The following is a 22,290-nucleotide window of genomic DNA, read 5'->3' as shown; positions in this document are numbered from 1 at the left end:
TTGGAATTATTTCCCTGTTTGACCGCTAGGTTTTTGGGGTATTATGACAAGGCCACTGTGGGGCTCTGTTGTCTTATCTAGCCCTGTGTTTCCGCCTACTATTCTGGAGTGTGAATTCATTACACTTTGTGACACAAAAAGGAAGTTGCCCTACCAACTAACCCTACACCCATTAGAAACCTCACCACTATTCCACTATTGGCCCTATCTGATCCTCCTGGGCCTCCTGTAGCTCAGTTGGTAGAGCACGGCGCTTGCAACGCCAGGGTTGTGGGTTTGATTTCCACGGGGGGCCAGTATGAAAAATGTATGCACTCACTGAAACTGTAAGTCGCTCTGGATAAGAGCGTCTGCTAAATGACTAAAATGTAAATGTACACTAGGCCGGAGACTTCTTCTTCTTCTGTGGGGTTTTACGGCGGACTACATCCTATTATGGTGTATTGCCGCCACCTACTGGGTGGGGTGAAAACTGGGAGGCTTTAAATAATATAATAATATGCCATTTAGCAGACGCTTTTATCCAAAGCGACTTACAGTCATGCGTGCATAAATTTTTTTTTTGTGTATGGGTGGTCCCGGGGATCGAACCCACTACCTTGGCGTTACAAGCGCCGTGCTCTACCAGCTGAGCTACAGAGGACTTTAACGCCCTCCAACTCTTCAATTACATTTTCTTCATCCTGCACACACTTGACGTGTGTCCAAACTTTTTACAATTCTGGTATAACACTGGAGATTTTCGCACACTTCCGGTTTAGTTGGTAGACAATGTACAATGTTAAGTGAGTTTTCTTTTCAGAGTTACACATGCACATCATTTGCTTAAGTAGCAAACTGCTTTTAATAACAATATACAGTCGTTGATTAACAGGCAATATGTGATGTTTATCTTGTTGTTCCATCAAACTGTGCCTTCCCCGGCTCCCCATAATAACACCATGCCTCTTTTCTTTCTATTACACTTAGCAATGCTCAAATAAAATAAGCATTCCACATGCCATTTCTGTACTTTATTTAATAAATACATTCCGAAACAGCATTAGGAAAAGTGAACATATTGAAATAAAAGTCACTTTAAAAACAAGATGTGTGGTATTGTGAGACATTTTTAGTATATAAAAAACAATTCCAAGAGGCCTTTTACTTTAATACTGATTTTACACAAACACTGTTACAGATGAATAAAAGTCACTTTAAAAACAAGATGTGTGGTATTGTGAGACATTTTAGTATATTAAAAACAATTCCAAGAGGCCTTTAACTTTAATACTGATTTTACACAAACACTGTTACAGATGAAAGGTGTTACAACCTCCCTACCCCCCCATTGAACCAATGTGGAATATACGTTGAATTGACGTCTGTGCCCAGTGGGAAGGCTTTGCAATGAAGGCATATATTTGGCTTTGCTTGGAATGAGCACAGAAAAGGACCTGAGGTTGAATACTGAAATCTTATAGAATATAACTATATTATACTAAAAATAAATTAAACTTCACATTTTGTCACATGTCAATTGATTGTGTAATTCAGTGATTTAGATGACTTTATCCCATTAATACAAGTGGCTTTCAATCCTTTTAAAATAGACTGTTTATGAAAGTCTTATGACAGAATGTATTGTTAGTCTTTTCAGTCCTTTCGCAAGGCAAACTGGTCCTCATCAATAGTGCAATGATCACTTTTAAAACATCAATGTAATAGTTCTTAGCACTTCTTCACCCATTAACTGTTATCTGATGACAAGGTTAGAGTCAACCAATGGTTTTCTATGATTGACAATTATGTGATTGATGTGATAAATAAACCTTTAAAAACTGCACTCAATGATAAATCCAGATTCTTGTATTCCTGCTAGATGGATGACAAATTTATACACAAATCTATGTGTTTACCCTATGGCTGAAAAAATACTTTATAACCACAATGCAAAAGGTATGCTTTAGTCTCAGGTCCTGTCTGAAACTAAATTGCTGCGTTCCAAATGTCACTCCATTCCCTATATACAGTAGATCTCTACTTTTGATCAGAGCCCATTGGCCCTCGTCAAAAGTAGTGCACTATAAAGGGAATAGAGTGCCATTTGGAATACAGACATTGTCTCTGAAAGGTACAACCCTTTGCCCATACCAGTCCTGTGGCAAAAACCTTAATTTCAACCAGTTGTTCAAGAAATAAAAGAAAGCATCTAAAAGTATATACACATAACTGTACATTTTTTAAAGACAATGAATAGAAAATAAAATGTTAGTAAAAATACCAAGTGTATTGGCCAAATGTAATGTTATAATACTGAAGCGACAAAAATAAGAAATGACTAAATACATACAATGAATCCCACCTTCCATGCCCCTATCCCTCTCACCCTCTATCTGCTAGAACTATATTTGCATACAGTGTTTTTCAGGGAGAACTGAAGCTCCATCATTTGCCTTCATATTTGGGGTTGACCACTGTCGTAACAGCACTCTTGTAGATAGGGTTTTCGCCCTGGAAGGGACAAGAGAAACAAGGAGAAAATGTTAGAATTGTAATGTACAGTCAGACATATTATATATGTCACATAACATGTCAGTTGTATGACAAAAGCTGCAACATGAGACAATTTATTAGGAAAAAAACACCACAGCAAAATCAGAGCCATCCATTTAAAATATCAAATTATTAAGCATTCTTTGGACAGATTTTTTCAACTGATCGTGCTAACACGTGGATATTTTGGTGTCATTATGAGTGAGCATTTATGTGTTGTCATCCAGGTAACACTTTTAGAAGAAATATCAACAAACGTCACAGTCACAACATGCCATTTCCATCATACTCTAGCTTCAAATATCATACAAAATACTATACTAGGCTTCCATGTTATCACCTGTTAATACTTACCTCTATTCAAACTACTAACAGAGGGGACAGTTTATGTTGACCAACAAAACAATAGGTATTATTGTGGGTTTTAATATCCCCTCCTATGGATCTTTCTGCAGTTTCATCAACTGTCTTACGTGGCCCAAAGAGACCAAATAAAAGCCAGAAATATTGAGATTGATGAAATAGTGACAGTTTACAGTAAGTTGACAAACACAAATAAAGAAACATATATATATATATACACACACAAACAAACAAACCCATGCAGAAAAACAGAGGAGAGGGGAAGTGAATACAAACTTATAGAACCACAGCTTTATGTCCATAGTTCGGATTCTGGAACTTATTAATAGGGCTCTTGTAAATGGGATTCTCTTGCTATGGGTTGAGAGAGTGGGACAGAAAATTAAGAACAGGAAACAGAGAATGAAATGAAAAGCATGGGTAAAGATAAATAAGAAGGAATGAAAAAATCTATCCCTTGAGAAAGGGGTATTTCTACATCAGGAACCATCTCCCTTTGAGAATCATCTTACAGTGCTGGGTACATTCCCCTTTTATACAGTACCAGTCAAAAGTTTGGACACACCTACTCATTCAAGGGTTTTTCTTTATTTTAAATTTTTTTTACATTTTAGAATAATAGTGAAGACTATGAAACTATGAAATAACACATATGGAATGATGTAGTAACCAAAAAAGTGTTAAACAAATCCAAATATATTTTATATTTGAGATTCTTCAAATAGCCACCCTTTGCCTTGATGACAGCTTTGCACACTCTTGGCATTCTCTCAACCAGCTTCATGAGGTAGTCACCTGGAATGCATTTCAATTAACAGGTGTGCCTTTTCAAAAGTTAATTTGTGGAATTTCTTTCCGTCTTAATGTGTTTGAGCCAATCAGTTGTGTTGTGACAAGGTAGGGGGGGCTATACAGAATATAGCCTTTTTTGGTAGAAGACCAAGTCCATCTTATGGCAAGAACAGCTCAAATAAGCAAAGAGAAACAACAGTCCCATCATTACTTTAAGACATGAAGTTCAGTCAATCCGGAAAATTTCAAGAACTTTGAAAGTTTCTTCAAGTGTAGTTGTAAAAACCATCAAGCGCTATGATGAAACTGGCTCTCATGAGGACCGCCACAGCAAAGAAAGATCCAGAGTTACCTTTGCTGCAGAGGATAAGCTCATTAGAGTTACCAGCCTCAGAAATTGCAGCCCAAATAAATGCTTCACAGAGTTCAAGTAACAGACACATCTCAACATCAACTGTTCAGAGGAGACTGTGTGAATCAGGCCTCCATGGTCGAATTGCTGCAAAGAAACCACTACTAAAGGACACTAATAAGAAGAAGAGACTTGCTTGGGCCAAGAAACATGAGCAATGGACATTAGACCGGTGGAAATTTGTCCTATGGTCTGGAATCCAAATTGGAGATTTTTGGTTCCAACTGCCGTGTCTTTGTGAGACGTGGTGTGGGTGAACGGATGATCTCTGCATGTGTATTTCCCACCGTAAAGCATGGAGGAGGAGGTGTTATGGTGTGGGGGTGCTTTGCTGGGACACTGTCTGTGATTTTATTTAGAATTCAAGGCACACTTAACCAGCATGGCTACCACAGCATTCTGCAGCGATACGCCATCCCATCTGGTTTGGGCTTAGTGGGACTATCATTTGTTTTTCAACAGGACAATGACCCAACCCAATTGAGATGGTTTGGGATGAGTCGGACCGTAGAGTGAAGGAAAAGCAGCCAACAAGTGCTCAGCATATGTGGGAACTCCTTCAAGACTGTTGGAAAAGCATTCCAGGTGAAGCTGGTTGAGAGAATGCCAAGAGTGTGCAAAGCTGTCATCAAGGCAAAGGGTGGCTATTTGAAGAATCTCAAATCTCAAATATATTTTGATTTGTTTAACACTTTTTTGGTTACTACATCATTCCATATGTGTTATTTAATAGTTTTGATGTCTTCACTATTATTCTACAATGTAGAAAATAGTAAAAATAAAGAAAAACCCTGGAATGAGTAGGTGTCCAAACTTTTGACTGGTACTGTATGTATACAAGTCAGGTCAGTCTGCTCTCTCATACAGTCATTTAGGTCTGGTTTCTTCTCCATGTACCATAATGAGAGGGTCTAGAAGCCTCAGTGCCCTGCCCATGTCACCAGACGAGAGAGGCTCTCACGTGTGGCTGGTCTGACTGGGAGTTATCAGGATGAGCTGAATCATCAAGGATTTCAAACCCTGCCAACTGTTCGGAATTTAACCTCTCCTGCAGTGTGGATAACACGCCACTGGGTGGAAGCATAACACCGAACAAACTAAACTACTGTAGCCACTCCCACGAAAAGACGGATGTGTGGCCAGGGACCTTCACCTTCCAAAAAGGCTTCCCTTTTTCATAGCTGTATTTTGCACAGAGATTACTTGAAACTACAGGGTTATAAGAACATTTTAAACAAACTGTTGGGTAGGACTGTGTAAAAATGTGTGTGACATCTTATGAAGTCATCGTCTAAAGGAACAGGCCTGTTACAGTCATCAAAGGTTGAGAGAGAGTAAAACATGTCCAATTCCTTTAGGAGTCTGTTCTCTGTGTAAGAGATTCACACAGTGGCCATATCTATAACACCTGTTTTCCACATCTCAATCAACCTACTGAAATTACAGTCAGGGAGAACACAAACTAGGACCTGCAAAAGTACATCATCATCATCATCATCCCCATTATAGGCCATTACAAACAGTTCTCCAAGATGGTTTCCTGGTCCTGTATCTACCATCTCCACTCTCTTACCGTGTCCCATTTAGCATTCATCTTCTCCTTCTCAAACTTGGCGAACTCTCTCCTGTCGTGGATGATCATGAGCAGCTTCCAGATGAGAAGCAAGGTCAGGCCGATCAGCACGATGCCCGCCACCACGCCAGCCACGATGGGGATGATGTCAGGACCTGCAGGGCAGTCTGGAACACGGCAGGAAACACACAGCCAGGAACATTCAGTTATCCCAACTTTTATTTATTTAAGCAGGCAAGTCAGTTACTGTAAGAGCAAATGCTTATTTACAATGACATCCTGATTTGCATTATATCTAGGCTCAGGAACTTTACCTGACCATGTAAGCTGACCAGGAAGAACATTAAGCCTGAGTACTAGGCCCTAGCACCAGTAGAGCCTAGAGTTTTTCCTAGTCAGCTCAAAAACTCCTGGCTCTAATCACAACATGACTCGATAGACAAACAAATAACCTACTTTTTCACTCTGTTATATCCTCAGTCACAATGACTGTATGTTATATGGGCTGTATGTAATATGCTCTCACCTAGTGTTTCCACCACATGGACCTCCTTCTCTGTCTTGTTGACAGCGTAGGTGTAGTAGAACCAGCAGTCATTGGCATCCCTCTCCTTACAGTGCATCAGGGGGAAGGCCTGTCCTGGCTGAGGCAGCTTGTCTCTGTCCTTCACCTTGATCAGGTTGAAGTAGCTACAGTCTCTCTTACACGTGTCCTTCTTCTCCCCCGTCCCAAAGGCCCTGCACTGAACACACTCCCTGTGGAAGACAGGACATTGACATGTAACTCTGTACCGATTGAGTAACAGATGCAGGTAGTCTCACAATGTGATGCTTCCTAGACTTGTGACATATTCACAAGTCTACTGGAATGCAAGAAAGCTGGATATTGAGGTTCCACTCCACATGCAGGTGTCTATAGTGGACAATGCTATACCCTAGCCAGCACTACTGATTGTAGATATCACAGTTGTGTCTAGACTGTTCATTGGCCCCTTTCTTGGAATTATCAGAAGAAAATAAACAAAGGTCACAATAATAATTGAGGTTAAGCCAGATAAAGGAAGACCTCGTACAACGCTGTGTACTACTCCCTTCACAGAACAGCGCAAACTCGCTCTAACCAGAATAGAAAGAGGAGTGGGAGGCCCCGGTGCACAACTGAGCAAGAGGACAAATACATTAGAGTGTCTAGTTTGAGAAACAGGCGCCTCACAGGTCCTCAACTGGCACCTTCATTAAATATTACCCGCAAAACACCAGTCTCAACGTCAACAGTGAAGAGGCGACTTCGGGATGCTGACCTTCTAAGCAGAGTTGTAAAGAAAAAGCCATATCTCAGACTGGCCAATAAAAAGAAAAGATTAAGATGGGCAGTCTGAGATATGGCTTTTTCTTTGCAACTCTGCCTAGAAGGTCAGCATCCCGGAGTCGCCGCTTCACTGTTCATGTTGAGACTGGTGTTTTGCGGGTACTATTTAATGAAGCTGCCAGTTGAGGACCTGTGAGGCGTCTTTTTTTAGGAATATACGTTATGGAAATAAACTCTTTATATATTCTTGTTTTCTGCACAGTTAAAACAGCATAAAATGAACAAATACAATTCATTCAAATACTTTATTCAACTCACTTGTGTTCTGTGCAGACCCCTGGACAGGTGGGACAGATCTCACAGGTGGGACCCTGGAACTTTGCATCAGTGCACTTGCAGGTGCCACACTCACAGGTGCCTCGTCCATTACAGATCTGCTTGTTGGAGGCCAGGCAGGTCGTGGTGTCCAGAGAACAGTCACAGGCACTGCCTGTCCAGTTGGCATCACAGATACACACCCTGCACTCACAGCGACCATGTCCTGTCACAACACAACACACAGGGTCAGAGATTATCCTCCAAAGTTCAAACATAATTTCATATTATAGATAATGTTCTAGATTAGAGATGAAATTAAGCTAAATTGAACACGGTAAATCTAATTTCGTAAAAGGCGATGTCTGAACTGATCAACTGATCTCTAATTTGGGAAATTACCCATTACGCCACAAACACAGAGGTACTTTGTGCTCTGAGGAAGATGTTACACTTGTCTTCAGATGTAACCAGATGTAACCATCATTTCTTGACCATCATTTCACAGCAAACAAAATCTTTATTGATCACCCAATAAATTGAACTCACGTACCTCCACAGAGTTTGTTGTTGGAGCGGTCACAGTTGAAGTTGTCACACTCGCAGAACTTCCCGCTGTAGCGTTCCTCGGGGTTCTCTCTCTTCTTACACTCACAGGTTCCACACACACAGTCTCCGTTGTTGCTGCAGATGTCTGTACCGTTGTCTTTACGGCAGTTCTTATCCAGGTCTTCGCTGGTCACCTCGTTGGTGCTGCACTCACACTGTCTACCAATACGGCCCTCATTGCACCTGAGAGATAATAAAGACAACAAGGGAGGACTGCATAAAAGACTGCCTATGTAGAATATTCACATGCAAACAGATGCAATACACTTGAAAACAGTCACTTGCCAATGGACCATAGAAATAGATTTACAACACATTATATATACAGTATCAAATATCATAATGTATCTCTATGCCATGGACATTATTACAATATGGAAGGTGAATAAGGGTTAAGATCTTCTGCTAGTGAAACATAAGTGCCTTACCTGCAGGCTCCACATTCATATGTCCCGTTGCCTTTGTGGCAGATCTCACTGTTCTCAATGCCATCTTTGTGACAGTCACACTCGCAGATGAAGTTCAGAGCGATCTCCACCTCCTCAGTGAACCCTAGGGGCTTGATCTTGATGGTCTCTGGTTTGCCCATCTTAGGACACTGCTTAGCTGTGATGCTTATTGTGAAAGAAACCTACAGATCACACATAAGGGCATAATAATCACATTTTGTAATAAAAACAATGACTTTGACAACTCAGACACCTACAGATAAGGAAAACATTATATTTACTTAATCAGAAAGCTAAAATAACTGAACCAGAAAGATACAAATAAAAAAAAACGTGTTTAGAATAAAAAAACATTCAATGGCGTGTTGTTTTGGTTTCTCACCTCGTCCCCGATGGAGATATTGGAACATTTTCTTCCCATCTCTCCCTCACCAGTTACTCCGTTCTTGCAGCGTGACTGGTACGTTATGGTCACTCCCTCTGGAAGCTTGCTGTTCTCCAGAATCACCTCTGAGGAAAGAGACTAGCACACAGAACAACAATTAGTCCTCTGTATTGTTTCAAATATACTAAATATTCAGCAGGCTTCAGTTTTACAAATGCAGAAATGCATATTTTTGACTATTCCCATACAAAGATCAGTTCAGACAGAGAAATATGATGACTTAACAGTAGCAGCAGCATGGTTTTTACCAACTATTTTAAGGATGAAAGTTAGTGTATCTTCTCTAGTAACTAAACCAATCCAATCTAAACTTACATTGTAGGCATCAATAATGAGGTTGATAACATTGCTGGAGTTAGCAGAGAGTGTCCCCACCGCAGACTTAGGAATGAGATTCTTTAACTCCTGAGAGATAACACAGTAGAGTAAATTAGTATGTACTAGTATGTCAATAGGAATCCTGTAAATCTCTAAATACACAGAAAAATCTAGGGCAAAACAGTTTTGCCTGACCCATTTAGATTGCTGAGTAGTTTGATTGTGGTCTGCATCACATAGTCGTAAGGTCTGAATCTAAAGTTAGAACTTTTTGTAGTGTTGTGAGGTTCTAAAATCTGAGATTCCAAGGCTGCGTCCAAAATGGCACTCAATTCCCTACATAGTCCCCTGTAGCTCAGTTGGTAGAGGATGGCGCTTGCAACGCCAGGGTTGTGGGTTCGTTTCCCACGGGGGGGCAGTATGAAAATGTATACACTCACTAACTGTAAGTCGCTCTGGATAAGAGCGTCTGCTAAATTACCAAAATATCAATGTAATATCGGAAATAGGGTGCCATTTGGGACGCACAGTGTAATCAACTAAATGAGAACGCCATTCTGCCGAGGTTGACAGATTGCAAATATTGTCCAAACATCGGACTGATGGGGAAGGTCATTATGGAACTCCAGGCAGACATCTAATTGGCTTGAAAAGCACTAGAGGGCAGCAGGGAGCATACAGAGGCTGCTGCCTAAATGGCACCCTATTCCCAACAAAGTGCAGTACTTATGACCTCATAGGGCTCTCGCGAAAGTAGTTCACTTTTTAGGGAACAAGGTGCCATTTGGAAAACAACCAGAGATCCAAAGAGATGCTACTGGTAACAAGGAGCAGATGCTGCTCTTCAAAGGGCTGGGCTTCTTCTAACCTACAACAAACAAGCACAGAAACATGAAAATAAGAACATGTTTTCTACACACACGGTGTAATGGAACAACTGTCTGACCTTGTAAACAGGCTGGAACTCCTCTGTGATGGCAAAGATCGTCTGGATGTTGTTGTCGCTCAGTTTCTGAACCAGGTGAGCAATGGAGGGGTAGTCCTGTTACAGGGAGACAATGAGGAAGAACAGGTACCAGGTTAGCCCTTTGATGACATCACTAAGGGCAAGTAGCCCATTCCCTTCAAATCTTGTCATATTCAAAATTCAGAGCACACAGAAGACTAGAAAGACAAAGTCACAATACATGAAGTGCATTATTATACTACATAGTGCATTATTATACTACATAGTGCATTATTATACTACATAGTGCATTATTATACTACATAGTGTATTAGTATACTACACAGTGTATTAGTTTACTACATAGTGGATTATTATACTACATAGTGTATTACTATACATACATAGTAGTGGCTCATTGTGTACATGTTGTTCTCCAGGTGACATTTCCCATCGTTGGGCAGAACGATCCCTCCCAGTTTCCCATCTCCAGCGAAGTGGAAGCCAGCATCAGTGGAGAACACCAGCAGACGGGTGACATTCCTCCAGCCAATGTGCTCCTGGGGAAGAGAGGGAGGGAGGGAGGCCTATTAAAACTCATTGTAAAAATAAACCACATACAGAAAAAGGACACAGCCTACAGAAATACCAGAGAACAAAATTATAAGACTTACAAAAGATTCAGGAAGTATATCAACAACTATAAACAGCTATGTTAGAGGTTACCCTCTTAAAATAGCAGTTTAGCACCCTAGAGTGAATGAACTCTCAAACGTTTTCTAAAACGGCCTTCTCTAAGCATAACACAGTAAGCCTTGACTCCAGCCATTCTCAAATGAGAATAGGGTGTTGAGGTCTGGTACCATGAGACTAATTCACAGTCTATATAAAACCCTGATATTATTAAGTATTATTGGAACTTTATGGGTGGTTTCCTGGACAGATATTAAGCCTAGTCCTGGAATAAAAAGCAAGCTCAATGGAGAAAGATTTTTAGTCCAGGACTAGGCTTGATCGGTGTCCGGGAAACTGCCCCTAAATATGATCATAAAAACATATTACTTACACCACACACAGCCACTTGCATGATGGCATCGAAGCCTCCCTCTGGTGAGTCCAGGTTTCCAGAGATCTGCTGTTGTCCCACCAGGGTGTTGAACTCCTGTCCATTGCTGGTCAGCTTCAGGACGTTCTTATAGCTGAAGGGACTGGTGCAGTTCTGGTCCCCTGTACAGGGGTTCAGCAGCTTGGCTGGGGTGGTGCTAATGTAAGGCATCACCGTCTTCTCTACAAAGGAACCAAAACCTAGAAGAAGAAGAGGAGAAGATATCTATCCCATATATAAACTTTATTGGTAAGGAGACGGGACACCAATTTGTTAGCTTCAAAACATCTTTACTAAGATCAAACTGGATATGTTACACATGGCATTATGGGTATTGTAGTACAGTATAACTATGCAATATGCACCCAATCTTCTCCATTTGAAGTGGAGAAGAAGTTCAAAGAAATATGGACATCCTCAAGCCTCATACAACCGGGCTGATTCTCAATCTCACCGATTTTAAAATCAGTCGTGATCTTTGACATCTCCACCATCAGCTGTGTTCCCAGGTTCTTGACGTTTTCCAGATCGTCCTTCATGGAGTAGGACAGGTCCATCAGGTAGTAGAGGTCGATGGGGTAATCCTCAGCCCGTTTGAACTTCAGGTTAAAAGACTGGGGTTCACCTGCAGTACACAGACAAATGGGCAAGGTTAAGCCGGGGACTACATACTTGCTAACTCTGGCATATTTACATTGATGTGAACACTGAAATCTTGATAAATGTGCACTGTCCATGTCAAATAAGGTGCTGGCCTTCACATGAAAGAGTACAAGGAATACTCCTTCCACATCATAATTACAGCTGTACAGTTAATAGCTAAAACACACAAAGAAAATGGAGGCTACTGTAACTAATCAACATAACAATGAAAGACCACAGAAGAACAGCAGGATAAATAAAAAAAGACCCTCAGCAACGCTGCTTCAACAATGGTTGTCAAGCAAGATGTTTTGGCTGAAGCAAAGTTAACTTAGACTGCATCTCAAATGGCACCCTATTCCTAACACTAAATAGGGGAAAGGGTGCCATTTGGGACACAACTTAATCAAACGTAACAGTTCCAGCTAAGTTCTTACCAGATCTGAGGCTGAGGGTGAGTTTCTGTGGCTGGATCTGTGTGATGTCCTCTGGTCTGAGATTCTCTGCTCCCTTGTTGCGGTTGGTCACAGCCTTGTTCTTCAGGATCCGCTGGCTGCCTCTGGGGTTTTCTACCTTGGCGGCGCTGCAACCTCTCTTCCTCAGGGACTCCAGCTCATCACAGTGGGTCGATGTGGCCTCACCCTGCTTCAGGAACTCCTGGAAGAGAGGAGGTATCAGTATCATGACATATTGCACTATGGCACTTATAGAGGAAAGGTCCTTATTTTCTGAAAATGTATTTCCTACACTCCCAAGCAGTTTATAAAGGTTATAAACAATATTGCCTGACACACTGATGTTGTAATTCCAAGGAACAGTTTAGATTACATTCTTCTTTCTTTGATTTGCATACACCTGCAAGTTGTAACGCTGAGTCAGTTGATATTAAGGTTGTGTAGCATCAATGCAGTAACAATGTTATTGGCAAATTCATATCCACGTACTGGGTCCATGCACCAGCCACATTTCGCTCCCACTTGAATACACTCCCCACAGGATTTGGCATTAGCCTTGATGCACTCGTTCCCTTCTGGAATGGAATGGAAAAACAAAGGTTGAAAAGAAGCAAACTCATCATAGACTCCTAAAAACTGTGTAATTTGGAAAACTGTGTGGCTCAGAGAGAATAGTAAATGGATGTCTTCACTACTATGCTCAAAGAAACCTATACTGTAAAGCCCAATGTGCTGTCATTACTCTAAACTTTTGAGGAAACCCGTTGCACTTAATATATCTGAGTACAGTCACCTAAAGTGATTTTGAAGTCATTACTCAAACCGATAGTCACTGTGACCCTGTAGGAGGTTCAGATTTGAGTTGTATCAGCTTGAAAATTCTTAGTAATGCCCCCACAAAGCCACGCCTCCAATAACATTTTCCAGTGTGTCTTTTCGAGTGAGTCCTGTGGCCTTCACCAAGTGAGTTCCTAGGTGAATGTTATCATTATAATTAAATTATTTATGACAATACATTACATATCTCATAAGGCAGGGTTCATCAAATAGTTCAGCATTGGGACGATTTTTTCTTGAGAGGATGATCAGGGGGCCGGAACATAATTACAAATAATTTGTAGACTGCAAATTGACTGCAAGAAGCCCAAACTGATATCATATTTGACTAAAACATAATAATTTCAAACATTGCTTACATTTGTATATGATTACATACAATATACCTCTCTATTATTTATCTTTGTGCAGCATAAGATTAATCAATCAATCACTCAATGTACATGCAAAAACACAGATACCTGCAGTAGAGCATGCTGGGAAAAAAGTTAATTTGTTATCATAACTTTAAAAATGTAGTTGATGTGACTTCTCATTGTCCTTCACCATGAAATCGGGGAGGGAACTGCGGATCTGTCTCCGTCCGTCCGTCCGTTCGTTCGTACGTCACACGCGATATCTCAGACAGCACTGGCCCGATTTTGACAAAACTTGGGTGAATGACGTTTCAAGCAGACCACCATAGTCCCCGTGCCCAAGGACTCTAAGATAACCTGCCTAAATGACTACCGACCCGTAGCACTGACGTCTGTAGCCATGAAGTGCTTTGAAAGGCTGGTCATGGCTCACATCAACAGCATTATCCCAGAAACCCTAGACCCACTCCAATGTGCATACCGCCCCAACAGATCCACAGATGATGCAATCTCTATTGCACTCCACACTGCCCTTTCCCACCTGGACAAGAGGAACACCTACGTGAGAATGCTATTCATTGACTACAGCTCAGCATTGAACACCATAGTGCCCTCTAAGCTCATCACTAAGCTAAGGATCCTGGGACTAAACACCTCCCTCTGCAACTGGATCCTGGACTTCCTGACGGGCCGCCCCCAGGTGGTAAGGGTAGGTAACAACACATCTGCTACTCCCTCCTGTACTCCCTGTTCACCCATGACTGCATGGCCAGGCACGACTCCAACACCATCATTAAGTTTGCCGACGACACAACAGTGGTAGGCCTGATCACCGACAACGATGAGACAGCCTATAGGGAGGAGGTCAGAGACCTGGCCGTGTGGTGCCAGGACAACAACCTCTCCCTCAACGTGACCAAGACAAAGGAGATGATTGTGGACTACAGGAAAAAAAAGAGGACTGAGCACGCCCCCCATTCTCATCGACAGGGCTGTAGTGGAACAGGTTGAGAGCTTCAAGTTCCTTGGTGTCCACATCACCAACGAACTATCATGGTCCAAACACACCAAGACAGTCGTGAAGAGGGCACGACAAAGCCTATTCCCCCTCAGGAGACTGAAAAGATTTGGCATGGGTCCTCAGATCCTCAAAAAATTCTACAGCTGCACCATCGAGAGCATCCTGACTGGTTGCATCACCGCCTGGTATGGCAACTGCTTGGCCTCCGACCGCAAGGCACTACAGAGGGTAGTGCGTACGGCCCAGTACATCACTGGGGCCAAGCTTCCTGCCACCCAGGACCTCTATACCAGGCGGTGTCAGAGGAAGGCCCTCAAAATTGTCAAAGACTCCAGCCACCCTAGTCATAGACTCTCTCTCTCTGCTACCGCACGGCAAGCGGTACCGGAGTGCCAAGTCTAGGTCCAAAAGACTTCTCAACAGCTTCTACCCCCAAGCCATAAGACTCCTGAACAGGTAATCATGGCTACCCGGACTATTTGCACTGCCCCCCCACCCCATCCTTTTACGCTGCTGCTACTCTGTTAATTATTTATGCATAGTCACTTTAACTCTACCCACATGTACATATTACTTCAACTACCTCAACTAGCCGGTGCCCCCGCACATTGACTCTGCACCGGTACCCCCCTGTATATATAGCCTCCCTACTGTTATTTTATTTTACTTCTGCTCTTTTTTTCTCAACACTTTTTTTGCTGTTGTTTTATTTTTTACTTTTTTTGTTAAAAAGAAATGCACTGTTGGTTAAGGGCTGTAAGTAAGCATTTCACTGTAATGTCTGCATCTGTTGTATTCGGCACATGTGGCCAATAAAATTTGATTTGATTTGATGTGTCTTGCCATCGAGATCCGGCATTTACAAAATTGTACTGATTGTCCTAAGGTGGGAGCTATAGTAATTAACTTAAATTTGTTAGTCACACACAATCTCAATTTGCTCAAGGGGGGGTGCTGCATCATTCGTGGGGGACGACATGTTTACTGTTGCCTTGTTTAGTATTGAGTCAGTACAACTGAAACATTTGAAGTAATAATGACTTTTCATTGACTGAGTTAAACCTATTTGAGTAGAAAATGTATTGGGGTTTACAGTGTAGGTGGAGCTGCTTCTTCTTCTGGCTAATGACATCATTACATTACAGCAGCATGCTCGGTTGGGGTTGGCTACCCATACGGGACATCAGGCAGTTAACCACTATTCTGTACTGTATATTTATTATGCGGTTTAGTAGAAATATATTATGATTAGATGATGTACTGTGTAGTCAGAAACTTGAGATAAGATGGAGGAGAATCATCTTACCTTGCTGAGCACTGCTGTAACAAATGACTCCTAACAACGCTGATATCAGAAGTAGTTTCAGGTCCATCTGAAAAAAAAAGAAAATGTGTGAGGATACAGTAATAAAGGTGATGGTGAATACTGTGTGTTTGTTTACATTTGTAGTACCATAGAAGATATTAGACTTTGAATGTATTTACATTTGTAGTACCATAGAAGATATTAGACTTTGTGAATGTATTTACATTTGTAGTACCATAGAAGATATTAGACTTTGTGAATGTATTTACATTTGTAGTACCATAGAAGATATTAGACTTTGTGAATGTATTTACATTTGTAGTACCATAGAAGATATTATACTTTGTGAATGTATTTACATTTGTAGTACCATAGAACGAATTAGACTTTGTGACTGTATTTACATTTGTAGTCCCATAGAAGATATTAGACTTTGTGATTGTATTTACATTTGTAGTCCCATAGAAGATATTAGACTTTGTGAATGTATTTACATTTGTAGTACCATAGAAGATATTAGACTTTGAATGTATTTACATTTGTAGTCCCATAGAACGCATTAGACTTTGAATGTATTTACATTTGTAGTCCCATAGAACGCATTAGACTTTGTGAATGTATTTACATTTGTAGTCCCATCAGGCTTGGTGACCTAATGCATACATTCTTCCTTCCCTTGACAAAAAGGACCAATTAACTGATATAGCCTTAGGGCCCAGAGTTCTTCCTGGTCAGGTGTTCACATGGTCTGGACCCCTATATATTACAGATATAAACAGTATCTGTATTAACTCATGACATGGGCCATTACTCTCATTGTCCCATATAAGCTGTGGTTCTCTAACGGTCCGTTTAGCCAGGGAAACAGAAAGTGCATTTAGTCTCCCTGTCGTTAAGGAGGGTTGAGCTGGGGACTGAGTGTAAAATGGGGAATGATTCATTGACCTGAGTCGTCAAAGGGTGTGTGTGTGTACCGGATGGGGATCGATATCCATGGCAGGAAGACTTTTGAGCCTAGCTGGGCTATTTACAGGAGGGAGGGAGGGAGGGATGGATGGAGGGAAGGAGGGTGATGGAGAAGGTGGGAATGAGAGAGAGAGGGAGGGAGGTACAGGGAGGAGAGACTACAGGCTAGTGAAGTAAGAGCCATGTGAGCGGAGGTCGTTTTATTGAATTAGCTCCTGACTGTTATCCTGTGACACACTGAGAATAGCAGACCTCTGCCTCCCTGCCACCAGATCGTTTATTACCTCCCATTATAACCAGGCCTTTTACAGATAGCCTAGAGAGAAATCAGCCTCAATGTTTCTACTCTATTTAGGCGTATAGCTTTAACAGAAGAAATGGGTGAGTGGACAATGCTACTATGCTAATGGAGAGGAGATAAGCACAGCATCCATTATACAGTCCCCTAAGGTGGAGAAGGGGGTTGAGTGTGTAACAATGTGGACAATTTACCAGAAACTTCCTGTCTCAGTACAACACACCAACCCTAGGGAGTTGAGTAGGGATGCGTCCCAAATGGCATCCTATTCCTGTTGGGATGCAGACTTGAGCTGGTAGCCTACAGGACAATCCTCTGCATTGTCTCTCTACTGAGGTCCTCCATCCAACACAGAACTGCTAATCACCAGCATGCTGTCCTAACATCAATGCACATGGTTTACATTAAGGCTAGTAGGGCTAGTGATGAGGAAGCTCAAGAGGAATTCTCCCATTTTACTGTGGTGGCAACCTGTCATAGGACCGAAATATATACCCCATGCCTGTCAATGACAGCTAACACTACATAATTACTGCATTGAGGGTGCTGTGCAGTGTGCATCTGTCTGTATGTTGTCGTTTGTATGTGTATGTTTTGTATTGTAAAAAAAGAAAAAGAGTGCTGCTGCATTCTCAGCACTGTACGTGGTGAGAAAGAAGTTCTGGCAGTCAGTACTGTATTGTGTTGAGTGAAGCATTCCTTAGCACCTTGTGTGTGTGTGTGTGTGTGTGTGTATCCCATCATGTTCTATATAGAGCCTAACAAGACAGACAGCCTGTCTTCAACCCCCAGATTAGCTCAACTGGACTAGGGCCTCTGACTGGCTGGCTGGCTGGCTGACTGACTGATTGACTGGCTGGCTGACTATAATTCAGTTATTGATGAGTTGTTGACAAAACAAATGTCTTAGAGAAAGAGATTAAGACAGCTAAAAGCTTCGGCAAAGTAGTTAAACTTCACACAACATTTTGTACAAACGGCCCTGCAAACCCTTTGTCCCAGATAGAATAAACATCTCTGGACAGAACCAAAACCACAGCCTCTGTTAGTCCAGCACAGAGTTCCAGGGAGCCATTATATGTGAAACTATGCCTGTAAAATGCCAGCGAGGTGTCAAGTTAAAAAAACAACAGGGCTGCTTCTATTCTATGAAGCTTAGCAGCTAGTGACAGGAATGCGCTTCAAGTCCTCCACTGTCAGAGGGAAAGGGACTAGTGGACAGAACGATATGTAGACCAACACACTTATCCTTATCGAAGATGATAACCGTACACATTATTGCTTTTAAGGAGTTGCATCTTAAAACTCCATAAGTAACTTAATTTAAGAATCGGTATCTTCTGGCTAGATCTTTCACTGGGCAGATATGCAACACGGGTCAATGGTATTGAGGGAGGGACTGAGACTAATATGGTAACTTGACTAAACAACCAAACTGCTCAAGTATTTCTGTCCTTTGGGAGTGCAACAAAAATCAGAGATCTCCAGTAAACTTAAACCATGTCCAAAACCAGATATAGATCACTGGTCTGTGGACAGCACAGTGCAGATTCCTTAAAACCATCCGGGTGATAGGATATACTGTCTACTGTCACACACACACACACTGAACCCCCTCCCCCACACATTCACACACACACTTACATACATACCTAAGCTGTGACTAAAGCCAGTGTAGCGTAGAGAGCCTCTCATAAACTCATTGTGGTGTTCAGGAGAGAGGTGGTGAGGTGGTGGTCTGTTTGTGGAGTGTATCATGACTATAAAGGACCTGACCTGAGCTCTCAGGCATTCCTTAGGGACAGGCTCCTATCAGAAGTCAGACCAGGATAGTAGCTGCCTGGTGCCTGTACTTCACTGGGGAAACCAGAGCACTCCCAGCCATGTTCCTGTGCTGAGTAGAGCTGCCATATTTGCCATATTTGGACAGGCACCAGTTTTCATGCCCCATCTCTCCTACCACAACTTCCTTCCCCACCCCCTACCCTTCCCTACTAGTGATGAAAAAAAAAGTCGCTACAGTTACAGTGAGGGAAAAAATTATTTGATTCCCCTGCTGATTTTGTACGTTTGCCCACTGACAAAGAAATGATCAGTCTATAATTTTAATGGTAGGTTTATTTGAACAGTGAGAGACAGAATAACAACAACAAAAAAATCCAGAAAAACGCATGTCAAAAATGTTATAAATTGATTTGCATTTTAATGAGGGAAATAAGTATTTGACCCCCTCTCAATCAGAAAGATTTCTGGCTCCCAGGTGTCTTTTACACAGGTAACGAGCTGAGATTAGGAGCACACTCTTAAAGGGAGTGCTCCTAATCTCAGTTTGTTACCTGTATAAAAGACACCTGTCCACAGAAGCAATCAATCAATCAGATTCCAAACTCCACCATGGCCAAGACCAAAGAGCTCTCCAAGGATGTCAGGGACAAGATTGTAGACCTACACAAGGCTGGAATGGGCTACAAGACCATCGCCAAGCAGCTTGGTGAGAAGATGACAACAGTTGGTGCGATTATTCGCAAATGGAAGAAACACAAAAGAACTGTCAATCTCCCTTGGCCTGGGGCTCCATGCAAGATCTCACCTCGTAGAGTTGCAATGATCATGAGAACGGTGAGGAATCAGCCCAGAACTACACGGGAGGATCTTGTCAATGATCTCAAGGCAGCTGGGACCATAGTCACCAAGAAAACAATTGGTAACACACTACGCCGTGAAGGACTGAAATCCTGCAGCGCCCGCAAGGTCCCCCTGCTCAAGAAAGCACATATACAGGGCCGTTTGAAGTTTGCCAATGAACATCTGAATGATTCAGAGGAGAACTGGGTGAAAGTGTTGTGGTCAGATGAGACCAAAATCTAGCTCTTTGGCATCAACTCAACTCGTCGTGTTTGGAGGAGGAAGAATGCTGCCTGAAAATGGGTCGTGGATGGGTATTCCAGCATGACAATGACCCAAAACACACGGCCAAGGCAACAAAGGAGTGGCTCAAGAAGAGCACATTAAGGTCCTGGAGTGGCCTAGCCAGTCTCCAGACCTTAATCCCATAGAAAATCTGTGGAGGGAGCTGAAGGTTCGAGTTGCCAAACGTCAGCCTCGAAACCTTAATGACTTGGAGAAGATCTGCAAAGAGTAGTGGAACAAAATCCCTCCTGAGATGTGTGCAAACCTGGTGGCCAACTATAAGAAACGTCTGACCTCTGTGATTGCCAACAAGGGTTTTGCCACCAAGTACTAAGTCATGTTTTGCAGAGGGGTCAAATACTTATTTCCCTCATTAAAATGCAAATCAATTTATAACATTTTTGACATGCGTTTTTTTGGATTCTTTTGTTGTTATTCTGTCTCTCACTGTTCAAATAAACCTACCATTAAAATTATAGACTGATAATGTCTTTGTCAGTGGGCAAACTTACAAAATCAGCAGGGGATCAAATACTTTTTTCCCTCACTGTACATATCGGGATATTATTTTTGACGATATATCGTATTGTTTTGACAAAATTGCAATATTGTTTTTGAGTTAGTTGGCTGTACCTGCACCAAAACTCCAATTTTGTCTTCAGCACTTTTATTTCCATGATGATGTATTCTCTCGGCAGCAGACATATAGGGAGCAATAAAATCACAGTATTGAATCGCAATACATACATATCATATCGCCTCCATACCTCCATACCTCCATACCTCCATACCTCCATACCTCCATACTCAACTGGCAGACCGCGGACCGGATCTGGACTTAGAACGGGGTCAATACGGACCGCAGGACCCCTCCCCCCCAAATAAAATAAAAAATATCATATAAACACACATAAGACATGGAAGAATGCATAGAATTGCAGGAAATTAACTTTAAAACAGCTAAAAAAACTCTGCCCCCTGCAAAATGTGTAGAATTGCGAGAAAAATCCTTTAAAACTGCAACATTTTATCTCTGTCAACTTGAACAGTTTGGGGTCGCATGGGTTGTGAGGTGGGGGTTTGTTACTGCGCTAATAAATAATATTATCAATCCGGACCTTTGCCACCTAGGAAATGTGTGTGAACGGACCTTCTCAAATAGTACTTGAGTACCCCTGTCATATCGGCACCTGAGTATCGTATCGTGAGGTCCCTGGCAATCCCCAACCTTACCCCCTACCTAATAATTTCCCACGATAACCACCCATTTCCTTCTAAAAACACATAGCCCACTCTCAACACTCTTCCTGTTTTTTATTGAGCTGTCCTCTTGGCCTGATCTCCATTATAAAAGAGGTCTTCTGACCTCAATAGGACTTCCTGAATACATAAAGGTTAAATAAATAAAAATGTAGACCAACTCTGTATAAAGTCAGAGGGGTTAAACACAATCTCTTCCTGTCTAGTGTAGATTGTTTAAAACGGCTGAGCATCAGATTCAGATTGAGTTACACTCGCAGGTCTTATTCACGACTGAGTGAGTGGCTTTATTTGGCGGCTCCCTTCGTTTAGAAATATCTACACGTCAGCAAATGCTTCCTAGGAGCAGCAGCAACAGTAATATTAGAATCACAAACGCTAAGCTAGCTGCTTTTCTGGGTAAAGCAGAGAGAGAACTTGGCAGTACTCCACTATGACAGTGCTCCAGAGAGAGAGAGAGAGAGAGAGAGGTTGCGTCCCAAATGGCACCCTATTCCCTATATAGTGCACTACTTTTGACCAGAGCTCTGGTCAAAAGTAGTGCACTATATAGGGAATATAGTGCCATTTGGGAAGCATTTAGAGACTAGCGTTGGGCTTTCCTCATTCTCCTGTTGTGAAAATAGGGAATGGAAAAGGAAAAAACACTCTGGTTTACTACAGTCGCAGACCCCTGACAAACAGGAAATGCATCTCAACTGAAATGACACTGAAAACAGCTAAAATATAAATCAGTTGCAAGATTAGTCATTTCTCTCCCACTCTCCTTCTTGTTCTCTTTATGACTCTCTCTCTACCCCCCTCGCTCTCTACCCCCTCTCTCTTACCACCCACACAATCGCTCCATTTACTCCCTACTCATGAGCCAGGTTTAAACCACAACCATGACATCATATATATAGGGAGTGAGCGTGAAACATGGCCAGCCCTAAGCCTTGACACGTATTGGCTGCCCCACAGATACTGGAGGAGTGGAGGAGAATATCAAACAGTGTCTGTGTCTTTCACTCTCCTCTATCCTCCTCCCCCATCTTGACCTCTCATGACAGACAAAAGCAATGAATCAAG

General features: G+C 42.0%; 1 protein-coding gene across 4 annotated transcripts in view; it reads right to left on the bottom strand.

Annotated features, from left to right (window-relative positions):
• Positions 1 to 1,000: 1,000 nt before the first annotated feature.
• The window catches only part of LOC121549945 (integrin beta-1-like), a 36,667-nt gene continuing 15,377 nt past the window's right edge, over positions 1,001 to 22,290 (bottom strand). For 2 of the 4 annotated variants that reach the window (XM_045210511.1, XM_045210514.1), the window contains exons 2-17: positions 15,789 to 15,855; positions 12,758 to 12,843; positions 12,251 to 12,470; positions 11,626 to 11,796; positions 11,133 to 11,371; positions 10,471 to 10,626; positions 10,067 to 10,162; positions 9,118 to 9,207; positions 8,740 to 8,880; positions 8,337 to 8,539; positions 7,853 to 8,091; positions 7,303 to 7,525; positions 6,202 to 6,431; positions 5,676 to 5,842; positions 3,175 to 3,252; positions 2,405 to 2,493 (exon numbers count right to left, since the gene is read on the bottom strand). In XM_045210511.1, coding sequence (XP_045066446.1) covers positions 3,175 to 3,252; positions 5,676 to 5,842; positions 6,202 to 6,431; positions 7,303 to 7,525; positions 7,853 to 8,091; positions 8,337 to 8,539; positions 8,740 to 8,880; positions 9,118 to 9,207; positions 10,067 to 10,162; positions 10,471 to 10,626; positions 11,133 to 11,371; positions 11,626 to 11,796; positions 12,251 to 12,470; positions 12,758 to 12,843; positions 15,789 to 15,855 — 2,406 coding nt within the window. In that variant the 3' untranslated portion in view covers positions 2,405 to 2,493. Of the gene's footprint in view, positions 2,494 to 3,174; positions 3,253 to 5,675; positions 5,843 to 6,201; positions 6,432 to 7,302; positions 7,526 to 7,852; positions 8,092 to 8,336; positions 8,540 to 8,739; positions 8,881 to 9,117; positions 9,208 to 10,066; positions 10,163 to 10,470; positions 10,627 to 11,132; positions 11,372 to 11,625; positions 11,797 to 12,250; positions 12,471 to 12,757; positions 12,844 to 15,788; positions 15,856 to 18,704; positions 18,803 to 22,290 lie in introns of those variants that run through there. The other 2 variants (XM_045210513.1, XM_045210512.1) reach the window with 2 other exon arrangements.

The sequence above is a fragment of the Coregonus clupeaformis genome, chromosome 34, assembly GCF_020615455.1.
Source record: "Coregonus clupeaformis isolate EN_2021a chromosome 34, ASM2061545v1, whole genome shotgun sequence".
In the NCBI taxonomy this organism is placed as follows: domain Eukaryota; kingdom Metazoa; phylum Chordata; class Actinopteri; order Salmoniformes; family Salmonidae; genus Coregonus; species Coregonus clupeaformis.
Note: the sequence above shows the minus strand (reverse complement) of the source record. Positions and strands in the feature narration are given on the sequence as shown.